Source organism: Mesocricetus auratus, unplaced genomic scaffold, assembly GCF_017639785.1.
Source record: "Mesocricetus auratus isolate SY011 unplaced genomic scaffold, BCM_Maur_2.0 Super-Scaffold_4256, whole genome shotgun sequence".
NCBI classification, from domain to species: domain Eukaryota; kingdom Metazoa; phylum Chordata; class Mammalia; order Rodentia; family Cricetidae; genus Mesocricetus; species Mesocricetus auratus.
In genome coordinates this window covers 94,044,361-94,064,529 of record NW_024429182.1, presented here as the reverse complement: position 1 = coordinate 94,064,529, position 20,169 = coordinate 94,044,361, and the positions used below count along the sequence as shown (strand labels likewise).

The 20,169-nt window shown below is 37.4% G+C and overlaps 2 protein-coding genes across 2 annotated transcripts; one reads left to right on the top strand and one right to left on the bottom strand.

Annotated features, from left to right (window-relative positions):
• The first annotated feature begins 7,674 nt into the window (after positions 1-7,674).
• On the top strand, positions 7,675-8,692 carry LOC101828082 (olfactory receptor 52D1-like). Its single transcript, XM_013126147.2, has one exon. It carries the CDS (start codon positions 7,718-7,720, stop codon positions 8,690-8,692), a length of 975 nt encoding a protein of 324 aa, XP_012981601.1. The 5' UTR covers positions 7,675-7,717.
• A 5,762-nt stretch (positions 8,693-14,454) lies between these two features.
• On the bottom strand, positions 14,455-15,380 carry LOC101824139 (putative olfactory receptor 52P1). The gene is given in 2 exon segments (XM_013126146.1): positions 14,455-14,948; positions 14,951-15,380. Coding segments are annotated over 2 exon segments (924 nt in total).
• Between the last annotated feature and the right edge of the window lie 4,789 nt (positions 15,381-20,169).

The following is a 20,169-nucleotide window of genomic DNA, read 5'->3' as shown; positions in this document are numbered from 1 at the left end:
TAATCTCTACATGGACAAGGGACTAATGAGCTCCAGGTTTGAGATTGCCTCTTCTGTTGATCTCCATAAGTCAGTATCATGTAATATCTGAGATTAGGAAGATCTCAGAACAACTCTTTCATACCTATAAAGTCAGGTGTAAACTATAGATGGATATTCAGGTCTTGAGAGGAAAAGATGAAGAGGAAATGCAAAGCACTTGAAGGAAGAGCCATGGAGATTTACTGTGCCTCTATGCAAAGCTTGTGTGTTAGAAGTAGAAGGAAAGTGGGGTTAAAGACCTATTTATTTGTCACTTCAAGGATTTAGAATGCACATGTGCTGATAACTGTGCTTTCTTAAAAATCAGTGTCACCAATGAGAATCTCAGCCTTGGCCATGGAAGGTTATAACAGACTAAGGTCCTTTAGACTTGAGGTTGGGTTTGAACCAAATGAAGATGACATCTGGATGAGTCAATGTGAGATGTCTGGAAGCATGTGATTGCAGATGGAGGGAAGAGCAGAATTTTCTCAAGGAATTACTTCAAAAGATGCCACTCTGTAAAGGACATGCTCACCTCAAGATTGTTGACCTCTGCTTCCCAGCTTTCTAAGCATGATGAGTTCAATATGCAAGAAAGGCATCTTTTTAATTTTTTAAATTTAAATTAAAAACAAGCTTGCTTCAAATGTCAATCCCAGCTCCCTCTCCCTCCCCTCCTCCCACCCAGCCCAACTCAATCCCCACTCTGTTCCCCAGGTAGGGTGAGGCCGTCCCTGGGGGATCTCCAGAATCTGTCATTTTGTTCGGGGCAGGGCCTAGGCCCTCCCCCAAGTGTCCAGGCTGAGAAAGCATCCCTCATTGTGGGATGGATATCCAGAGTCGATTTATATGCCAGGGATAAATACTGATTTACTACACAAGGGCCCATAGATTGTCTAGGCCTCCTTACTGACACCCACATTCAGGGGGTCTGGAACAGTCCCATCCTGACCTCTCAGCCATCAGTCTGGGGTCCAAGAGCTCACCCTTGTTCAGGTCAGCTGTTTCTGTGGGTTTCACCAGCTCAATCTTGACACCTTTGCTCATCAGTCTTCCCTCTCTGTCACTGGGTTCCAGGAGTTCAGTTCAGTGTTTAATTGTGGGTGTCTGCCTCTGCTAAGAAAGGCATCTTAAAGGCCACAGTAGACTTGGTATGATCTTTGGTTACCTCAGAATGTAGCCTTCTTGGTGTCCAAGGATTCCAAGGACAATTTCCTTCAAGTCAGGGTGACAAGAATCCTCAAACAGTTAGACTTTCTGCATATTTCCTTTGAGTATGGGAACTGAAGTAAAAGTGATTGTGAACTGCCACATGGGAGCTGGAGATCGAACCCAGGTCCTCTATAACAGCAACCACTGCCCTTAATAACTCAGCACTTTAGTCCCATTACCAGACATTCTTGATCATTTAAGGCATCCATCCTACTTTGTAACTTTGGTATCTTTCCTTTTAGTGGTGTAACATGCAGGCTACCCATAGTTCGTTCAATTTATTGTATGGTGTTTGGTGAATAAAAGTCACATCAACAGAACATAAACTTTTATTATGGTATCATAAAACTGTTCATACCATGAATTTTGCCATTTTATCCATTTTAAGCATTACGGTTTAGGGACTTACGCTTATAATGTTGGGAGACCTTCAACTCTATTTGTAAAACACTTCATCACTACAAGTAGAAACTCTACAACCAGTCAGAAATAACTATATATTCCTCAGTTTACTCTGCCAAGGAAGTTCACAGAGAATAAATCTGTTGTGAGAGCTTTAAGAGAGCATGGCTTATTTATTGGAATTGAGTTTCCATTAAGAATATTTATCAAGGAGCAACTGTATACTGGATATGCTGTCTAATTTATAAATAAATAGGCTTAAGTGCCAGACTTTAAGGAGACTCACCACCTGGGTGGGTGAAGAGATGAAGATGTGGTTTCAGCAAAGCATGCCATTTGTGGTGATTCAGTATAAAAGGCATGGGAATCTTCTATACAGTCAGCAATGTGGTGATTTCAGATAAGGAGTTCCATTGATTATGGGTCAAGTTTCAGCCTTGAAAACACTGAAGGTCAAATTTAACAATGGAAGGAAAACAAGTTTGAGAGCCTATGTGATAAAAGTCTCAGACAATTAAAAATGTTAATGCACATGCTAAGTGAGAATGTATGGGGCCAACAAATCCAATAATCCACTGGGTTAAGTGGAGAAGTTCTCTCTCTCTCTCTCTCTCTCTCTCTCTCTCTCTCTCTCTCTCTCTGTCTCTCTGTCTCTCTCTCACACACACACACATACAACACACATGCTCAAGAGTTGTATTTTGCATTAGATAGCAAAGCAATATTTAATGAAATTCAGCTGTGATCATAGTAAAAGTGTTTCAGTGAATAGAAGAACCCTCAGGCACTCACTAAGATACACTGAATTAAGATAATAAACAATATTTGTCATAAAACAAGGAAAAACAGTGACACAAATCTTAATTGTTCTGTTGTCTTACCTAGAGGCTGTGCACTTTGTGTCACTGGTATGCAGAAAGGTGGGTTTGCTGTGTCTCTCAGGAGTCCCTGCTTATGAGGAGCCTCTGGCTGGTGATTTAGTAATAACAGACACTGGAAGAGTGACAATGACGTTATCAGCTGAAAGCACGGGTGCAGGAATGCACATCTCAGAGCATGATTGATAATTGTCTGCACCCCAGAAATCAGCTCCAGTGAGGGTCTAGAGCAATCCTTTGATTTCTTTCTTTCTAAAATAGCCAATACTCCTTTTAAGATTATTTGGTAGAAGGTTAGCAGGAATTTGATTAAGGGAGCTGGCCCTTATCTGTTGGAGACAATTTTAAACAACATTGATCAGTTTTTCATATCAACCAGCGTTATAAAAATAGTACAAAATAGAACATCCAATTTATTTATAAGATGCAATTCAGTTTTAAATACTACCAGTGTGTGATTATTCTGATAGCAAAACTAGTTAAAGACACTGAAACTTTTATTAAATCACTGAGACCTCTCATTTATTTGACAGTGTATTTTATGAATAGTTTCTGAACCTAAATTTGTAGTAACAGTGTAAATGAATGTTTCATTAAATTCAAAAGCAAATACTCATCAAATATGTTTCTCCTATACTATATAAAGAACGAAAATCTCACAAAAATATTAGTTGAATTTTGTCAATAGAATGCCTAATTATTTCTTCATCATTTTAAAAACATATGATTTTTAAATTATTTTTTGATAATTTCATAGATGTGTATGATGTATTTTGACCATATTCAACCCATCTTTCTTACACTTTTTAAACACAGAAGCAAATTTTTATGACATGCAGTCATCATGTAGAGACCCTAAAGTTTAAGTGCAAAAGACATCTTAATGGTTTTTATTATTTTGAAACTAGGGTCTTAGTGAAACCAAGAATAAACAAAACACTATATAAGAATGTAAAATAGTTACGTCAAGTCAAAAATAGCTATAAATCATGTATTAAAACACAAAGTCCTAAAAATTTGTTTATGAAAATTTTATTTTTTTCAAAGAGAGGGAGTTTTGATACAATTGTCCACTATGGCTAATCCTAAGAGAATATTTAAAGGTCCGTATTTTTGAACTCTTAAATTAATTTCTTCAGTAACTTAAAGTTCTAAAATTATTTTAATATACACACATAAAAATAAAAATACATAGTTAGAAAAGCAGTAGTATAAGAATATAATGAACAAATGAGCAAACTGTAAATTCAGAGCTATCAACATTAGATTTAAAAACATGACCAATTATAGCAATACATTACTAAAACAGTGTGTATATTGCCGAATTTATTATTGAATTTGTAACCCCAAAGAATTATAACAGCTTTTACAATAAGCATAAGATTTTTTATTAAATATGTACTTTTAGTTTAGCTTTTTCTTTCATCTGTCTCTTTAATGTGCATATATGTATATTTCTTTCATCTGTCTCTTTAATGTGTGTATATGTGTGCTTCTTTCATCTGTCTCTTCAATGTGTGTATACGTGTATGTGTATGTGCGTGGACCCAAGTGGACCATGGCATGAGTGTGGAGGTTAAAGAACAACTTTCAGGACTGTTTTTCTCCTTCTACAATATGGGTTACAGGGCTCTAATTAGATCATGAAGGGTGGCAAGCACCTTTACCTCCTGAGCCACCTCACAGGCTTCTGAATTTTTATATTAATTTTTTATTTTGTTTGTGTATTTGAATGTATGACATATGTGCACACATGCTATAGTGTATGTGAGGGAGGTCAGAAAACAACTCTGTGGAGTTAGTTCTCTCTTTATGCTCTTATATGGGCTCCAAGAATTGAGCTCAGGTCACTAGGCACGCGCTTCTGTAATAATTCCAGCAGACCATTTGGTTTACTACATTAGTGTTGGGTACAATTGTTTCTTTGACCTCCCATTGGTGCCCTATGACATGGATAGGTGTTTGCACCTGTCACACCAGGAAATACCATGCAACACATTGGTGCCCAAAATGAGTCTGACAGAACCAAAAACTGAGTCAAACAGGAGTGCCTTTGTGGTCTATAAAATGAGTAATAAGAATTCAACAAAGATTCAACCATTTAGGGAAAAGGAGTACATGGGAACAGTCCTAAGGTTATATATAACCTGCCCCCATGAAGCATGGGAAGATGTTTCTCCTCACTGTAATGGCAGTTGTATGTTCCCTGTGGGGGATGACGAGACGTTTTAAGCTGAGCTATCAGAAGGTGAAGCAACCTTGGGTGGGGAGTGCAACTGTGGCTGCCTTCATTCACATAATATATGGTAGCATGTCTCTTTGATGAATGGGGTCCTTGTAGGTAGGAGGACATGTTGAAAATGGCCAATGGACTCAATTATTTATTGCAGCCCTTGAAAGTAGCACACGTAGGACAGGTCATAGGTAGACTGTAGTAGTTAATAACTTTTGTTGTGGATCATTAAGACATGATACTGAGGTTCAGCTGTCTACTCAAAAGGAACATGCCTGAGTAAGGAAGGAATTACAATGAGAAAAACATCCAAATGCTATCTTCTGTGCTAGTTTCTGATGTGACAGGGAAATTGGGGGACTGGTGGAGGAAATGGAGGTGTGGTCTTGCTGTTCTTACAACAGAGAGGGTGCAAGAGAAAGGATGTACAAGTCCTATGCTAAAGAACTCCTCCTGGGGTTTAAAACCCTAGAAATCATGAGAACAGTCAGATCGTGAGGAGAAAAAAGTAGCAGGGAAGTTGGCAAGCACTGACACTTTTGGCTGTACACTGAGTGTTATAAAATCATTTAAGAAGGAATAACTTGGGCTGGAGAGATGGCTCATTGTTTAAGAACATTGGGTACCCTTCCAGAGGTCCTGAGTTCAATTCCCAGCAACCACATGGTGGTTCACAACCATCTATAATGAGATCTGATGCTCTACTTTTCTGGCATGTATGTTATATTTGTAGATGTATAAAATAATAAATATTTATAAAAGAAGGAATAACCTCCATACTAGTTGTGTTTTAAGTGCTTAGATAGCTAAAATGAGTAAGAACTCATGAAGTAGGATACACTTTAGTTTATTTCTAAATGAGTTTACTTATTCAAAATTTATCTGATTATTGATTTATCAAATGCATATTATATGCCCATTATGAGCCAAGCATTTCACAAATGTTTGGAATACAAGACGTGAGGAAAAATTAGGCTTGGGTTTTTATCCTTGTTGTGATTATCCAAAGAACTATGTTAAGTTGGTTTGTTTCTAAAGAGGCTAGAGTCTCTTGGCCTATAACACATGATTTTTTATTTAAGGAACCTCCTTTGGGTTATGGTGGGTCTATGGATGTAAATGTGGGTCTATGGATGTAAATGTGGGTCTATGGATGTAAATGTGGGAACAGAACTAGGAGAAAGGATTCATTTGGTTGTTACCAGCCATTGTCACCTACCTGCCACTGTTACTTATCAGAATCACCTTGTAGCACACAGGAGATACATGGAGGAAATCAGGATTTCTGAATGTTATGAAAACTATGGCTTTCTTCTGGAGAAACTATAGCTGTTATGGTATATGATGAGGGTATGTGTTTATAGTCAAGGACATAAGTGCTGCTCTATTTAAGGATATCATAAGGCATTCAATTGCAGTCCCCTTGCTTCAATATTCCTGATAATCATGTCTTATAGTCATCTTTATGCAAGCAGGACTTCAATAGAATTTAATGGACTCTAGCTTTTGTTGAGTTTCCCTGACTTTGTGATTTTGATTTTGTTAAATAGTATAAGGAACAAATGAAGACATCCTATTATCTTACTCATTTTTCCTTCCCAGGGTCAAAAGCTATAATTCAGCAAAAGTCTTGAACACAGTGTATTGTGTCACCTCCAGCTCTCACTGGTAGCTGGTGCTTTTGCAGTTCCTATCTGATGTATCTGCTTCGTGGTAAACTTCCTCTGCTCCCTCCCTCCACCTGGCTTCACAGTAAATATAATTTTATTTTCTGTCTGAATTTTGTATGTTTCTTCCCAGATTCTACATATAAGTAAGATCATAAAATAGTTTTATTTTTCCCATAGGTGTCTTATTTTATTTAGTTTAGTCTCTACCAAATCCATCTCTCTTGTGGAAGGAGTTAAATTTTTCTTCCTTGAGACTAGCAATGTTTAGACACAAATCCACTGTACAGTATCTTTCACTATTTGTTCACTGACTCATTGTTAACTTTGATCCCTCTCTCTTTAATTTAATCAAGACTGAGCATTCAAGAATCCCTAAGATCAACCAGCTTTTTCTTCTGGGATTTCAGTGAATCTCCAGGGTTAGTTTTACCCATAATAGCTATGGTGCTTTGTGGTTCTGTGTTGCAGGGTGGGGTTGTCAAGGAGACCTTTGGGAGCCTTTTGTTAGGTGGCTTAAAGAGGCATGTCATGGCTCCCGAGTGCCTAAGAGGAAAGTGGAGAGATGCAGGGCGATGAGTGTGGATGCTTCTTGAAATATACCTCCATACACATGTACATATGCATCTCAAAATATTTGCTGGAGACGGCTGAGACCAGCTGCCCACATTCTCACAGCCTTACATTCAGGTAAGAGGGTGTAGTGGGGAGTAGGCTTTACACTCACAATGCATTACACAGCATGCTCACTGAGCTTCTGCTGCCCAGTCACCTAGTGCCTACTTCCACCGTCATTCCCACTGCCAAATTCTCTCTCTCACACACAAAATCTCTCACACCTGCTAGAAATGGACATTCTTAGATGTAGAATTTTGAAGTATTCTTAAATTTTATTTTTTCTTGTTGGTGCATTTTTCTGATTGTTTCTGGAAGTAAATGTTTCTATATTTTTGTTCATTTTCTGACATGCTTTAAGCATGATTCTTAGTAACAATGTATCTATTTCATATATTCACCTACATTTAATGTTTTAACAACAAATCATCAATAGCTTTTCTTTATAAAAACATTTCTCACAGCATATATTCTCTCAGATATTGATGTGATCATGTTAACACTACAATGTTACTGCACATCACAGCATAGTGCCATGTTACATTACACATATTATTATTATTTCAGATTGTTTTGTGTATTCTAATATTCCAATTTATTTCCTTTTTAAAAATCTGAATTTTAGAAAATTTAAGCCCAGGTAGTTTCTTTGTTGCTCTCTTCAGGTACTTGACCAGGGTGCCACCATGATGCCTTGTAACAGCACTGGTCACCCTTCTTTCTTCATTCTTCAAGGCATTCCTGGAATGGAAGACAAGCACAGATGGATATCCATCCCCTTCTCTTCCATGTACTTCATCACCGTGATGGGGAACTGCACTATTCTTCTCACCATCTCTACAGAGCGCTCCCTGCACAAGCCCATGTTCCTGCTTCTCTTCCTATTGGCTCTCACAGACTTGGGGATGTCTACTACCACCATTCCTAAGGTTCTCTGCATATTCTGGTTTGGACAGACTGAGATAAGCTATGAAGGCTGCTTGGTCCAGCTGTTCTTCATCCACTCCATCTCAGCCATGCAGTCATCTGTCCTGATGACCATGGCCTTTGATCGTTATGTGGCTATCTGCAAGCCCTTGCATTATTCCACCATCCTTTCCAATGGTCGCATTGGACTCATTGGCTTAGTAAGCTTGGTACGAGCGATCCTCTTTATTCTCCCCATGCCTATACTCCTCCAGCGTATGCCCTTTCATGCCAATCGAATAATTCCCACCACCTACTGTGAACACATGGCTGTGGTAAAGATGGTATGTGTGGACACCACAGTCAACCGGATATATGGTCTAGTTGTAGCCTTGTTGGTGGTTGGGATAGACATCTCAGCTATTGCCTCATCTTATGTGCTAATCATACGAGCTATCATGCATCTCTCTTCCAAGGAGGCCCACCACAAAGCAGTCAACACTTGCACCACACATATCTGTGTCATGCTAGTCTCCTACACCCCCTGCCTTTTCTCTTTTCTAACTCACCGCTTTGGAAAAGGCATTCCACCTCATGTCCACACCATTCTTGGCAACCTCTATTTCCTTGTACCACCAATGCTCAATCCTATTATTTATGGTGTGAAAACCAAGGAATTTCGAGACAAAGTCACCAAATACTTATGCAGCATGAAGGAGGCTATAGTTTTTTCTCACAGTCACAAAGTTGTTTGATAATCTAGAGACTGTATTAGGAAGTTATAGTTAAGTGTCTAGGAGAAACTGACTAATGATAGAAATACATTAAAATGTCAAGTTAGCAGCCATGATATTTATTCTTAGATATAGAAGCTAAGACAGGAGAGAATTTCTTGGTTTCAGTAACTCAAAGGCAGTGCAATTATCCCCTTTGGAATAACATAATGATATATGTTCTTAATATCTAACAGTGTTGAGCAAACTACTTGTGGTAACATATGTAAAAGCACTTTGGATGCCACCAACACTGAATCCTTATGAAATAGTGTGGAACATTTTCATACGGAGAATCATATAGTAAACTGTAAGTTGCTTATTATCAACAGGTGGCCAAATAATATAATAAAAATAATAAAATATATAATATAATAATACTTTGCCAAGGCACAACTGGCTGCAGGGATTTGTGTGTGCGTTTGTGCAGTGGAGAGGAGGTTGGGAGATAGAAAAGGTATTTGAGAGGAGTGAAAAGGTCAAGGATGTTTGAAGATGAATTTAGAGTTATTGTTTTATCATCTCAGACATGGACTAATGCTCGGATGACAGGACTTATTGTTTCTTTTTAAGCCTATGTTCTGTATATTGGACACAAACTCAGATTTCTAAAGAAACTTCAGAGGAGAAGGAATATATTGGGAAACTCTTGTTAGAATGAAAAAGTTGTTATAAGTTTTAATTAATTTCATTCTAGTAAAAACTACTGCAATCAAATGCTTTTGTTTCTCACAACCACATCTAGCATGTGAGAAGGCTTTCTCTCATTCTTTGTTTCTTAAAAAACTTTAAAAAAATTTACCTATTTTTATTCCATGTGAATTGGTGTTTTGCTTGCATTTATTTCTGTGTTATGGTTCCAGAAGAAAATTTACAACCCACAGCTCTAGTTCATCCAGGCTGCTTTTGAAGCTGTTCTTTAGGAAACAAATAAGATAAACAAAACAGTTCTAGAAAGATCGGCTACAGGTGGCATAGCTCTCAATCTTTAATCTTTTTGAGTTTTAGTTTTCATGGAAAGGGTAATAAAACATCATTATTATTGTTCCCCATTACATTGTTACAAGGAAATATGTGTATTTGACAGTCAAGTGTGCTAGAATATTTAATATAAAAGCATATTTTAGCTATATGTACACATACACACACATACTAGTTCTGTGAAAAACTAACTTTTTTATTTAATATATGAGCAAGTCAAGATGACTTCAAATATGTTTTTTGTGATTGAAAGAAATTTTTGCTGATTTGATAGATCAAGAATTTAAAAATGCCAATACAATATGTGATTTTTCTTTTCTGTTCTTGAGGGAGGGGTCATATCCATCCCTTTGTTTTTATTTAACAAAATCAAATATTACAAGATAAAACAAAACCATCATATCAAAAAATATAAGCTAACAGAAAAACAAAAGAGGCCCACAAGAAGGTACCCACTCGTTTACACGTTCAGGAGTACCCCAAAAATACTAAACTGAAAGCTGTAGTGTATATTCAGAGGACCATGTAAACTGTAGTATATATTCAGAGGACCATGTAAACTGTAGTATATATACAGAGGACCTACTGCCGACCTGTTTAGGCCCTGTGAGTACTGTATCGGTCTCTGTGAGTTTATATGTGCTTTGCTCAGTATTTTTCTCCTGGTAGTCTCCATTTCCACTGTTTCCCTTATTCCTTCTGCTTCCTCAGTGGTGGAGTTCCCTGAGCTATAAGGTGATGCTTCATTTAAAAGCTATACATTGAATATTTTAAAATTAAATGAAGTAAATAATATACTTCATAGAATAAGAATGAGAAGTAAAACACTATTCATTTCTTAGAACCAAAAAATAAAATCTTCCCCAATGTATAGAAGATTTTGATATTAATTGGGGACTATTGATATTAGTTACAATGCAACAGAGCTGTCTGTCTCAACAGCAATGTAATTTCCTGACAATCTCAACTTGACTTATTCAAACACCCTGGAATTCAATCAGATAAAGCTTAAGCAATGGTTAGACAAGAGATAAGTGGAAAAGATTGTAATTTGTATAAAGTCTCTCCATTTAGTTTTATATGAATTGTTTGCCACTTCCTCAAACATAATATTAATGGTTAATTATCGTTAGTTTTTATCTAATTAGTTATTTCAAAGCTATAAAAACTAATGATAACTAACTAATTAGATATATCTGTGCTGGGATGGAATAGTTGCAAAGAGATGTAATCAAACAAACAACACAAACTTAATATGCTCCCTGTAGTAGGAGGTCCTGCAGAGCTTTGCGGCTGGTTTGATTCTAGTGTGTTACGTTAGCACCTGGCTTTGATCCGTTACCCTTTGTGTCCACTACCTTCTGTTTTAATTATATAAATCTTATCTGAGTGTTTCCTAAAAGGTTCAAAGCCTATGCAAAACTTAATTGGGGAGGACTCAGAAAACTGAGATTTCCCATGACTGGGAATTGCTTTGGCATTTGTCTCTTTGTGGAACTTCAGATGAGAGGTCTTGGTATGCGGAAACTGACTTTCTAAGGTGTAAATTGTATATCAATTAAAAAACCTTCAGAGAAGTAGCAGTCAGTCAGTCAGTCAGTTCACCAGAAGCTGACTCCCCTGAAAAAGCTAAAAATCATCCTAGAGTGACCCTGTTTCTTCCATGCACTAGTGTGACCCAAACACCCAACACAATTCCCATTTGTGTAAACTGCGAACAGTAATTCAGTAGTGTCCAAAAACAATAGAAAATGTATGGTTTTTATTGCTGCTGCTGCTTTCTACACTGAAAAAAATAGCTATGGAAACTTCAGATCCTAATTTCCTTTGCTCTTTCCCAGCCCTTGGCTTTTGAGTAACTAACTACCCCATGTAGCCCCACCCTGCCTAGTTGAGATAATTTTTTTCAGTGATGTTAGATAGCCATCCTTTCAGAATTCTCTATAATGATCTGTATTTTGCCAGACTTGCCAGTTTTTACAGTCAGAACTATGAAGTTATAAAGTCAGGAGTTCATTGTGCTACATGGTGATTGAACTTGAGCAGGCCCGCTGAGTACATGTAATGAATTTCAGAAAAGTAGAAATGGGACGGAGGTGTATCAAGGCTTTCAAAATACAGGATAAGCATAATAGAAAAAGGAAGACATTTATTTCTCTAAATACGTTGTAACTGTTTATACTTCAACCAAGGCAGAGTTTAAATTAAATTTTGTTATTGGACATGAGATAGTCACATAATTATTGCTATGTTTCTTGACATTGAGGGCTTTCTTATTACATAGTCCACTTAGTCTTGCTTCATTTTCAATCCTAGTACTCTACAAACAGGAATAACTGAATAGGAGGATACAGTCAGATGGGTCATTATCTGAGTGCAGAATTAACTGTTTATTGTCTTTATGACTCTGGGGAAAGGTATACAAAGAAGCCAAGCCTTTTAAAATTAATATGCAAGGCATATTATTATACAGCTTAATTTATAACTGAAATATATATATATATATATAAAATGTCTATGGTAACTAAGAGAACTACTCTAACATATGGCTCTTCTACTGGAATAAGTGGAAAGTAAAAACATATAAAATGAGGAGGAATACTCCAGTTTTAGCTGTTGCCCTGGACTTTTCTTAGAGTTCCTTACTATCAAGTATATTAATCTACTTGCTCAAGATTTTGCTCCTATAATATAATTGCATCCTATGATTCCTCATAAATGAATTATGCTTGGAGGATAATGGATCATGAATCAATCATGGATTTTCTTAGCATGTACTCTGCCATGCTGATCATTATGGTGGCTGAAAGTTAACATCAGGTGCAAATCTTCTTTGCATGCTTGAAACTTCAACAGGAAATAAGACTTGAAGAAGCCACCATAGACCCATGATAATGCTACAGTTTCCTCCCATGACAACATCCTGCCAAACATGTTTATGTTATGAGTGAATTGGGTTCTGCTTTAACAGATTGATCAGTGGTTTCTTTATCACCTTATGTAGAAAACACATGTATGTTTTGTTTTAGGCATCTTCCTAGTCAGGCAGGAAGGACCAAGGCAGGACCAAGTGAAATCCAGGGGAAGATTGTTCATAAAGAAAGACTTTCTCTAGCCTAAAAGAGTTGAAATTACTATTAGAATGTATAGACTGTCCTTCTCTAAGAGGAAGTATAGGTAGGCTAAAGATGATAACTAGAGATAAAGACTACAAATGTCTCACTCATAATTGCACATTTAAAAATTTCAAGCACCATATGCTAAAATTGGAGTTCAAAAATGTAATACATTTTCTCCCAAATTTAAGCTCAATGAGCACATTTGTTTAATTTTATATTAAGATGATGATAAAAAGTTGTCCTTACATTTCATACTTTCATTCTGTGCACCTTGTTTTAGAACATGCTATTTTTTCTCAATATATGTTTTTATTTAAATTAGAAACGTGAATGTTTCACATGGCAGTCCCAGCTCCCTCTCCCACCCCTACTCCCTTGTCCCTCCACCAGTCCCTCAGCCCCCCGACCAATCATTTCCCAGGGAGGGTGAGGCCCTCCTTGGGGGGATCTCTAAAGTCTGTCATTTCATCCAGGGCAGGACCTAGGCCCTTCCTCACTTGTCTAGGCTGAGAGAGCATCCCTCTATTTGGAATGGGCTCCCAAAGCTCATTCATAAACCATGGTAAACACTGATCTACTACCCAAGGCCCCAGTGATTTCTGTGGCCTCCTCCCTGGCACTACATTCATGGAGTCTGGATCAGTCCCCTGTTGGCCTCTCAGCCATCAGTCTGGGATTCAAGATCTCCCCCTTATCTGATCAGCTGTCTTTGTGGGTTCCATCACCATCTCTGTCACTAGGTTCAGTGTTTAGCTGTGGGTATCTGTCTCTGCTTCCATCAGTCCCTGGATGAAGGTTCTAGGATGGCATATAGGGTAGTCATCAACCCTATCATCAAGAAGGAGCTATTAGCATAGTCTCTCCAGTATTGTTTAGTTTGCCAGTTGTTGTTATCCTTGTAGATCTCTGGAGATCTTACTAGTGTGAGCTCTCTCCTCAAGCCTATAATGACTCGATCTATTAAGGTATCTCTCATGACATTTTATAATTGCCTTTTTACCCAGAAATTTTATTCATACAATGTTTTAGAATACAACAGCAGAGCAATACTTCATCATAATAATGTAAGCTGACCTTTGTCTTGAGCTAAGCCATTATATGTGAATTCATGTGAGGCTAATGCCATCGCAGGACCCTGTAGTTTCCACCTCACATGCATTTTTCTTAGGGTAGAGTTCCCTCTCACAGGAGTATTTTGAATTATGGATCTAGGCCTGTTGTACTTTGCAATGAAACAATTCAAATTATATATTTCTATAGTCTACAAATTTGGACTGTACATGCCATATATATACACCTTATCATAATAATCTGATTTGTCTTGGGAAAATTCCACATCACTATCACAATAAAAAGTCGCAATGAACTGAATAGCTCCTAAGCAGTTATCATAATGTGGGATCCAATGAAAGTCACACCAGGATCCTTTTTACCAAAAGGAAAATAGAAATTAGAAATAAAAAGAATTTGAGAATGAACACATAGAAAAAAATGGAGGGAGACAAGTCCTTTGTGGTGTATTTGTTCCACACTTTGCACAGTTTATCTGGAGATATTACTTGGATGGTTGTCAAAGGTCTTGACAGATGTTTTCATCATTCGTTTAGTTGGTGGATTATTACTAGGATTCACATCCTCTGAAGCTCATCGGCACAAGCATTTTGTCACCTTGTCTCTTATCTCCTTCATTTTTATACCATAGATAATTGGGTTGAACACTGAAGGTACAAGGAGGTAGAGATTGGCGAGAATAATGTGAGCATAAGGTGGAATGTTGTGGCCAATGCGATGGGTAATAGATGAAAACAGAGCAGGTACATAAGTGATGAGGATGACAAAGAGGTGGGCTGAGCAGGTGTTGAGGGCTTTAAAGGTGGCATCCCGAGAGTTGAGGTGTACCACAGCCTGCAGGATGAGGGCATATGAGAAGCCAATTAGAAGCAGATCAAATCCCACTACAAGCAAGATCACAAAGAGTCCATAAATTCGATTGGGTCTGGTGTTACTACAGGCCATCTTTACCACAGCCATGTGGTCACAGTAAGTATGAGGAATGATCGTGTGACAGAAAGTCAGCCTTTGAAGTAGAAGAGGCATGGGCAGGATAAGGATCACACCCTTGGCAAGCGCCACCAGTCTAGGCGTCCAACTAGAGCATGACTCAGAATTGTGTTGTAGCGCAGTGGCTTACACACAGCCAAAAAGCGGTCAAAGGCCATTGCAACAAGTAGGGCTGATCGTACCACTGAAGCTCCATGGATGAAAAACATCTGTGTGAAACAGGCATGCACAGCTATGTCTCGATCATCAAACCAAAAGAGACACAGGACCTTGGGCACAAGAGCTAGAGTAGAGGCAAGGTCAGCCACCATCAGCAGGGCCAGAAGCAGGTACATTGGTGTGTGAAGTGTAGGCTCTGTGACAACCAGGAAGAGGATAGCACCATTGCCAATGAGGATGGCCAAGAGCATGGAGGAAAATGGAACAGAGAGCCACAAGTGTTGTGACTCTAAGCCAGGCACACCCATCAGAGTGAAAGTCATGGAACTGGAATGGTTGAAGATTAACATGACAGAAACCCGTAGTAGTTGTTTAAGAAAGTTGAAATACCTGCCAATGAGACGTGGATGTTGGTTGCATTTACCGTTTTGGTTCCAATTGTTTGTTGATTTGAGAGCCTAAGAAAAATGTCATAATGCCTTCTTACAGTCATGAAACCTACAGTCCATCTTCAGTCCCATCTCTAAGACCTTCCATTGTTTGCATAAGCAATTTTTATGGAGCTTGGATTTCAATACAAAGGATGTATAGGTCTTTATTTTAACCTTCAGCAGCTCACCAGTCCTATGCTTAAAAAAAAGCCGCAAGACAGTAAGATGACTTAGCAGGTAAAGTACTTGCTGTGCAAACTTGATGACCTCTTTTAGATTCTAGGAGCCCATATAATGATGGAAAGAGAGAAGTGACTCCACAAAGTTGTTCCTGACATCTACACACACATACACACACACACACACACACACACACACACACACACTAAATAAAACTTAAAGTTTCTGAAATTGTAAATGATAATAGGAGAAACATTTTTGTATTTGAAAGAAGGTTGAGACAACCTGATAGAATCTCACCATAATTTCATTTGTATGCTTTGTATATATAGAATGAAAGGGGGAAGTGTGGGTACACTTCTTAAGTCCTTGTTGCAGGAAGGCTGAACTGTTATTTGAGATCTTTTAATTTTACATACTATCCTTCTTTCAGAGATGTCTCTGGTACTTACATCGTCTCTTGCCCTGGGACCTCTGTTTGGTGGATAAGATATGGAAGACAAGGATCTATATGGGGCTACTATGAAGCACCTGCCTCCCCTCATGTCTTTAATTGTGCATATATGCACTTTCTGGGTAATTCCTCGAGGTATCACGCTCTTTCTTTTTTACTATAACTGTCTTTAATATGTAGAATGCAGATTCTTTTATATTTAATCATGAATATTTACTTCAAATTAACCCACTGGGTCCCCTACAAATACTCATTCATTCTTCAGGGCCCATCATAAATCTGCAGGTATTGTCTTCCCAGAGATCTTTGAACAATCTACATAGTAATCAAATGAAGACCGCATTTCATTAATAACAGTTTTGGGGGTTATGAAATATACATGATGTGAAAGCACAATGGGGACTATTTGGGAAGGACCAGAAATGGGGAGCACAAGAAAGGGTGTTTGTGGGTGAATAAACATAAAACATGGTATATGAAAATGTAAATATGAAACCCATTACTTTGTACAATAACTAAAAAAAAAACAGAAATGGATCCATTATATTCAAGTAAGTTTCTTATACTTTGGTGGACTTTCCTTACAAAAGAGAATAACAATCTCTATATTACCTACTATTTTCTATCATCCACTTTGTCCATTCCATCTACTTTTTTTTCAAAAGTGCAGGCATTCAATGTGAGTCTATAATCTCTGCTCATGCATATATTTGTTGGGAAATTTAGTATTAGGATGGGAAGTGATATTCAGAAATTCTCTGAGCTGATGCAGCCAAGAGGAAGATTGATGATTTCTACAAGGATTAGCATCATTTCGTTTGCATAAAGAATGCATCTGCACTTCCCTTGGACTTCTAATAAGAAGCTAAAATGTATGTAATAAGGGAAGGAAGAGAGGATCAAAACCAGGAAAATCCTAGGCAGAACAAATAATACTATCATCAATATTTCAATTATGTTAGATAAAGCATGACATGGAATGCACTTAGAAGGGTCCTTGACTGCCTGATAAGCAGACATTGAAAACAATTCATTCTGATGTAGGCCAGAACATTCCAGAGGGTTGCAGGGGATAAACTGTAGATCCTGTACAACACAAGACAGAATGGAGGATTCATCTGGTCATGCTGTTTGAGCTCCATTGTTATACTAGAAGTCAATTGTTGAAACACGGGATAGTTTTGTGACTTTCTGACAAGATATTTTGAATCTGTGAATGTGTTGACACTGTCATTTAAGCAAACTGTACGTGTGTCAGGATCTTTATAGCATGCCATGTGAAGTAGAAACAAACATTTAAGTAGCTTACTGTAAATGTTTTCTGCATAGTCTTTGTCTTTCAAAAGTCTATAGATACAATGTCTTTTGATTCACATTGCAGAACCGGAGTCTCTCCATAATTGTTTTATTTTTCCTTTTATAGTTACTGTTGTTGTTTTTATAAAATTATCAAAGATCTCTTTGCTTTCCATATAGTTTCTGATTTAAATTGACTTTTACAACTAAAGTAGTTTGGCAGCATCACCCCTTGCCTCTCACGCTTTTTGTTTTATCACACGTAAAATCGGTGTCTTTGTTGAAATAAAAAAAATACACAGAATTTAAATCGCCAGATTTTCAAATCTTTAAAAATGATCTCTAGTCAGAGTATTCGGAGTAGGTTTGGGCTACACATTCAGCGTAAAAATAAGTAACATGACATGGACTATTTTTTATTGATTATGGAGCTAATAGGACAAACACAGAATGGGAATAATAGTATGGATACAGAAATGGAAATGGGAGGTAACATTAAAAAGAGAGAAAAGTTATAGATTATATTATTTTGTTTTACTTTAAATTTCTTCTGGGTAAATCAATGTGCTCAGGCCATAGACTGATTATGCATAGTCAGATGAAGGATGCTTTATGCATTTCATTGCCCATAGACTACAGATTGTAAAAGTGGCATATGTATGAGATCTCCATTATGCTGCCCATACATTTGCTTCTTTTTCCTTTCCAATCCCAGTACCCACTGAACTCACTAGTCATCAGATCCTTACATTTTCAGTCTTTGTTCTCCCATCTTTCCTCCTCACATTTATTTTTCTGGTGACTAGGGAGTAAGTGCCAGTTAAACAGAATCAATGAGAGTTATTGGGAGACATTTAGAGGAAGCAAACTAACCAAAAGAAATGTATGGGCTTTTTAAACTTTTAAATTAACTTACCTGGGAATGTCCTATTACCTTCTTACCAACCACCTTGCTCCTGACAAGCAAAGCATTCCCATTAGAGGGTCATAACATAAATGTGATTTTCATTTTCTACTGGAAAGGAAAAGCACTCTCTCTGTATTTCTTTCTGTAAGATGACATATACATTTCCTTGTTGCTGGGAGCCAAGGCTCTCTCACTATCTAAGGGAAGTGTTGCAATTTATGATTTCTTCTTCAGAGAACTCTGAGCATAGTGATGGGTCTTCAGAGACCAAGGAAAGAGGAAGGCACAGAAGAGCCCATTAAGGAATCCCACTGCATATTTTATTAGAAGGCCAGCATGTCATGATAAATCCCCAGAGGAAAGGGAACCATCTTGACCATTGCTAGCTTCCATCTCACTTTTCTGAAGCTAGGAACAACTTTTGAGTGATGAGTTCACTCTATGAAAATAAAGGTTCATTTAATAATTTGGATTTTTCAATTCAACTTTCTTCCTCTTTTGATTTTTGCTAAATGATATTGTTCTTCATTTTCAGATGGTAGGGAGTTTGTTGGAGTCCTTTCTGGAAATCTAAATAAGATTGAGAGAATTTTGCTCTTTTGCATTACTGTGTATTTCATTACTGGACAATGGTTGCTCCATGTCTGGCTAAAATATAGCTTTGCTGTATTCCAAATTATAGAATTATATACACAATCACTTAGTAGTCATGAATACACACTATCCTAATAGTAATATAGCATTGGAAAATGTATTAAAAGGAAGAGTTGCATGTATAATCCATATAATACACATATAAACATGTATAAGCAAAATGACACATGTAATATATACAGCAAAAACATGTCTTTTTGCAATGCTCAGGCATGGAAAGAATACAGTTATGGGGAAGAAGCTGGATACCAAACATAGACAAAGGTGCATGGTGTGAAAAATGTAAGTAAAATAAGTTACATTCTATCAGATTTTTAACCATTGTTTTTTGTTAAATTTCTACTCAAGTTAAGGAAGTAATACTAATTGATTTTTAGGTGGATTCATACAGAGACACCATGGTTTTAAAAATAATTTATTATTTGAAAATTTCATACATATTTACAAAGTATTTTATCATATCTGCTGTATACTCTATCTCTGAAATGCTCCCTCAACATATCTTCTTCCTATGTCATATTCTTTTTTGTGTTTTTAGAAATTCCATGTTAATAGCAAGCAAACATGTTCCCTGGATTATGATCTGGGTGACAGTGACTTGCTTTGAGCCTTGGAATCTATGCCAAAATGACAAAAGGCATGCTTTAATTGGTTTGTGAGGCTAAGCATCTAGTCCAAGAAGAGTAAGCTCCACAAATTGCCTCTTCAGTCCCGAGTGAACATATTTGGAGCTAATATGAAACCATTTCAAATCCTGAGAGCACCTTCTGACAATGTTCCATATCTACAGAGCTGTCCAGCTCAGCCTAGTCTAGAGTCTACCTAACTAGTACTAGGACTAAAACAAATTATTAGTTGTTCCAGGTTGGTATTTCTCTATAAAAGAAAGCAATACAACTTTCTTATCTTACTGTTCTAGTGGCTGGAAGTACAGAGTGGGCCCCCGACTGGGGGTGTGATTTGGTCCCCTGTGAGCTATTGAGTTTCAGACACTTCAGTATTCAATAGTATCATAGTAAAACCACAAACTCAAAGGGCTTTGCATTTATTTTAGTTTTGGCCTAAATGATAAGTTAGATATTTTTACTTACAGCAATAAATCTTACTGGTCATAAGACAGTTACTCATGTACAATTTTATACATCTGCTTTCTGCCCAGTAAATGCCTATGTGGGGTGGACTCTTTTCATCTGAGTCATTAATGATATATGTTAGAT

Coding starts and splice junctions, on each gene's coding strand:
- LOC101828082 (XM_013126147.2), top strand. CDS start 7,718: ATGATGCCTTGTAACAGCACTGGTCACCCTTCTTTCTTCATTCTTCAA.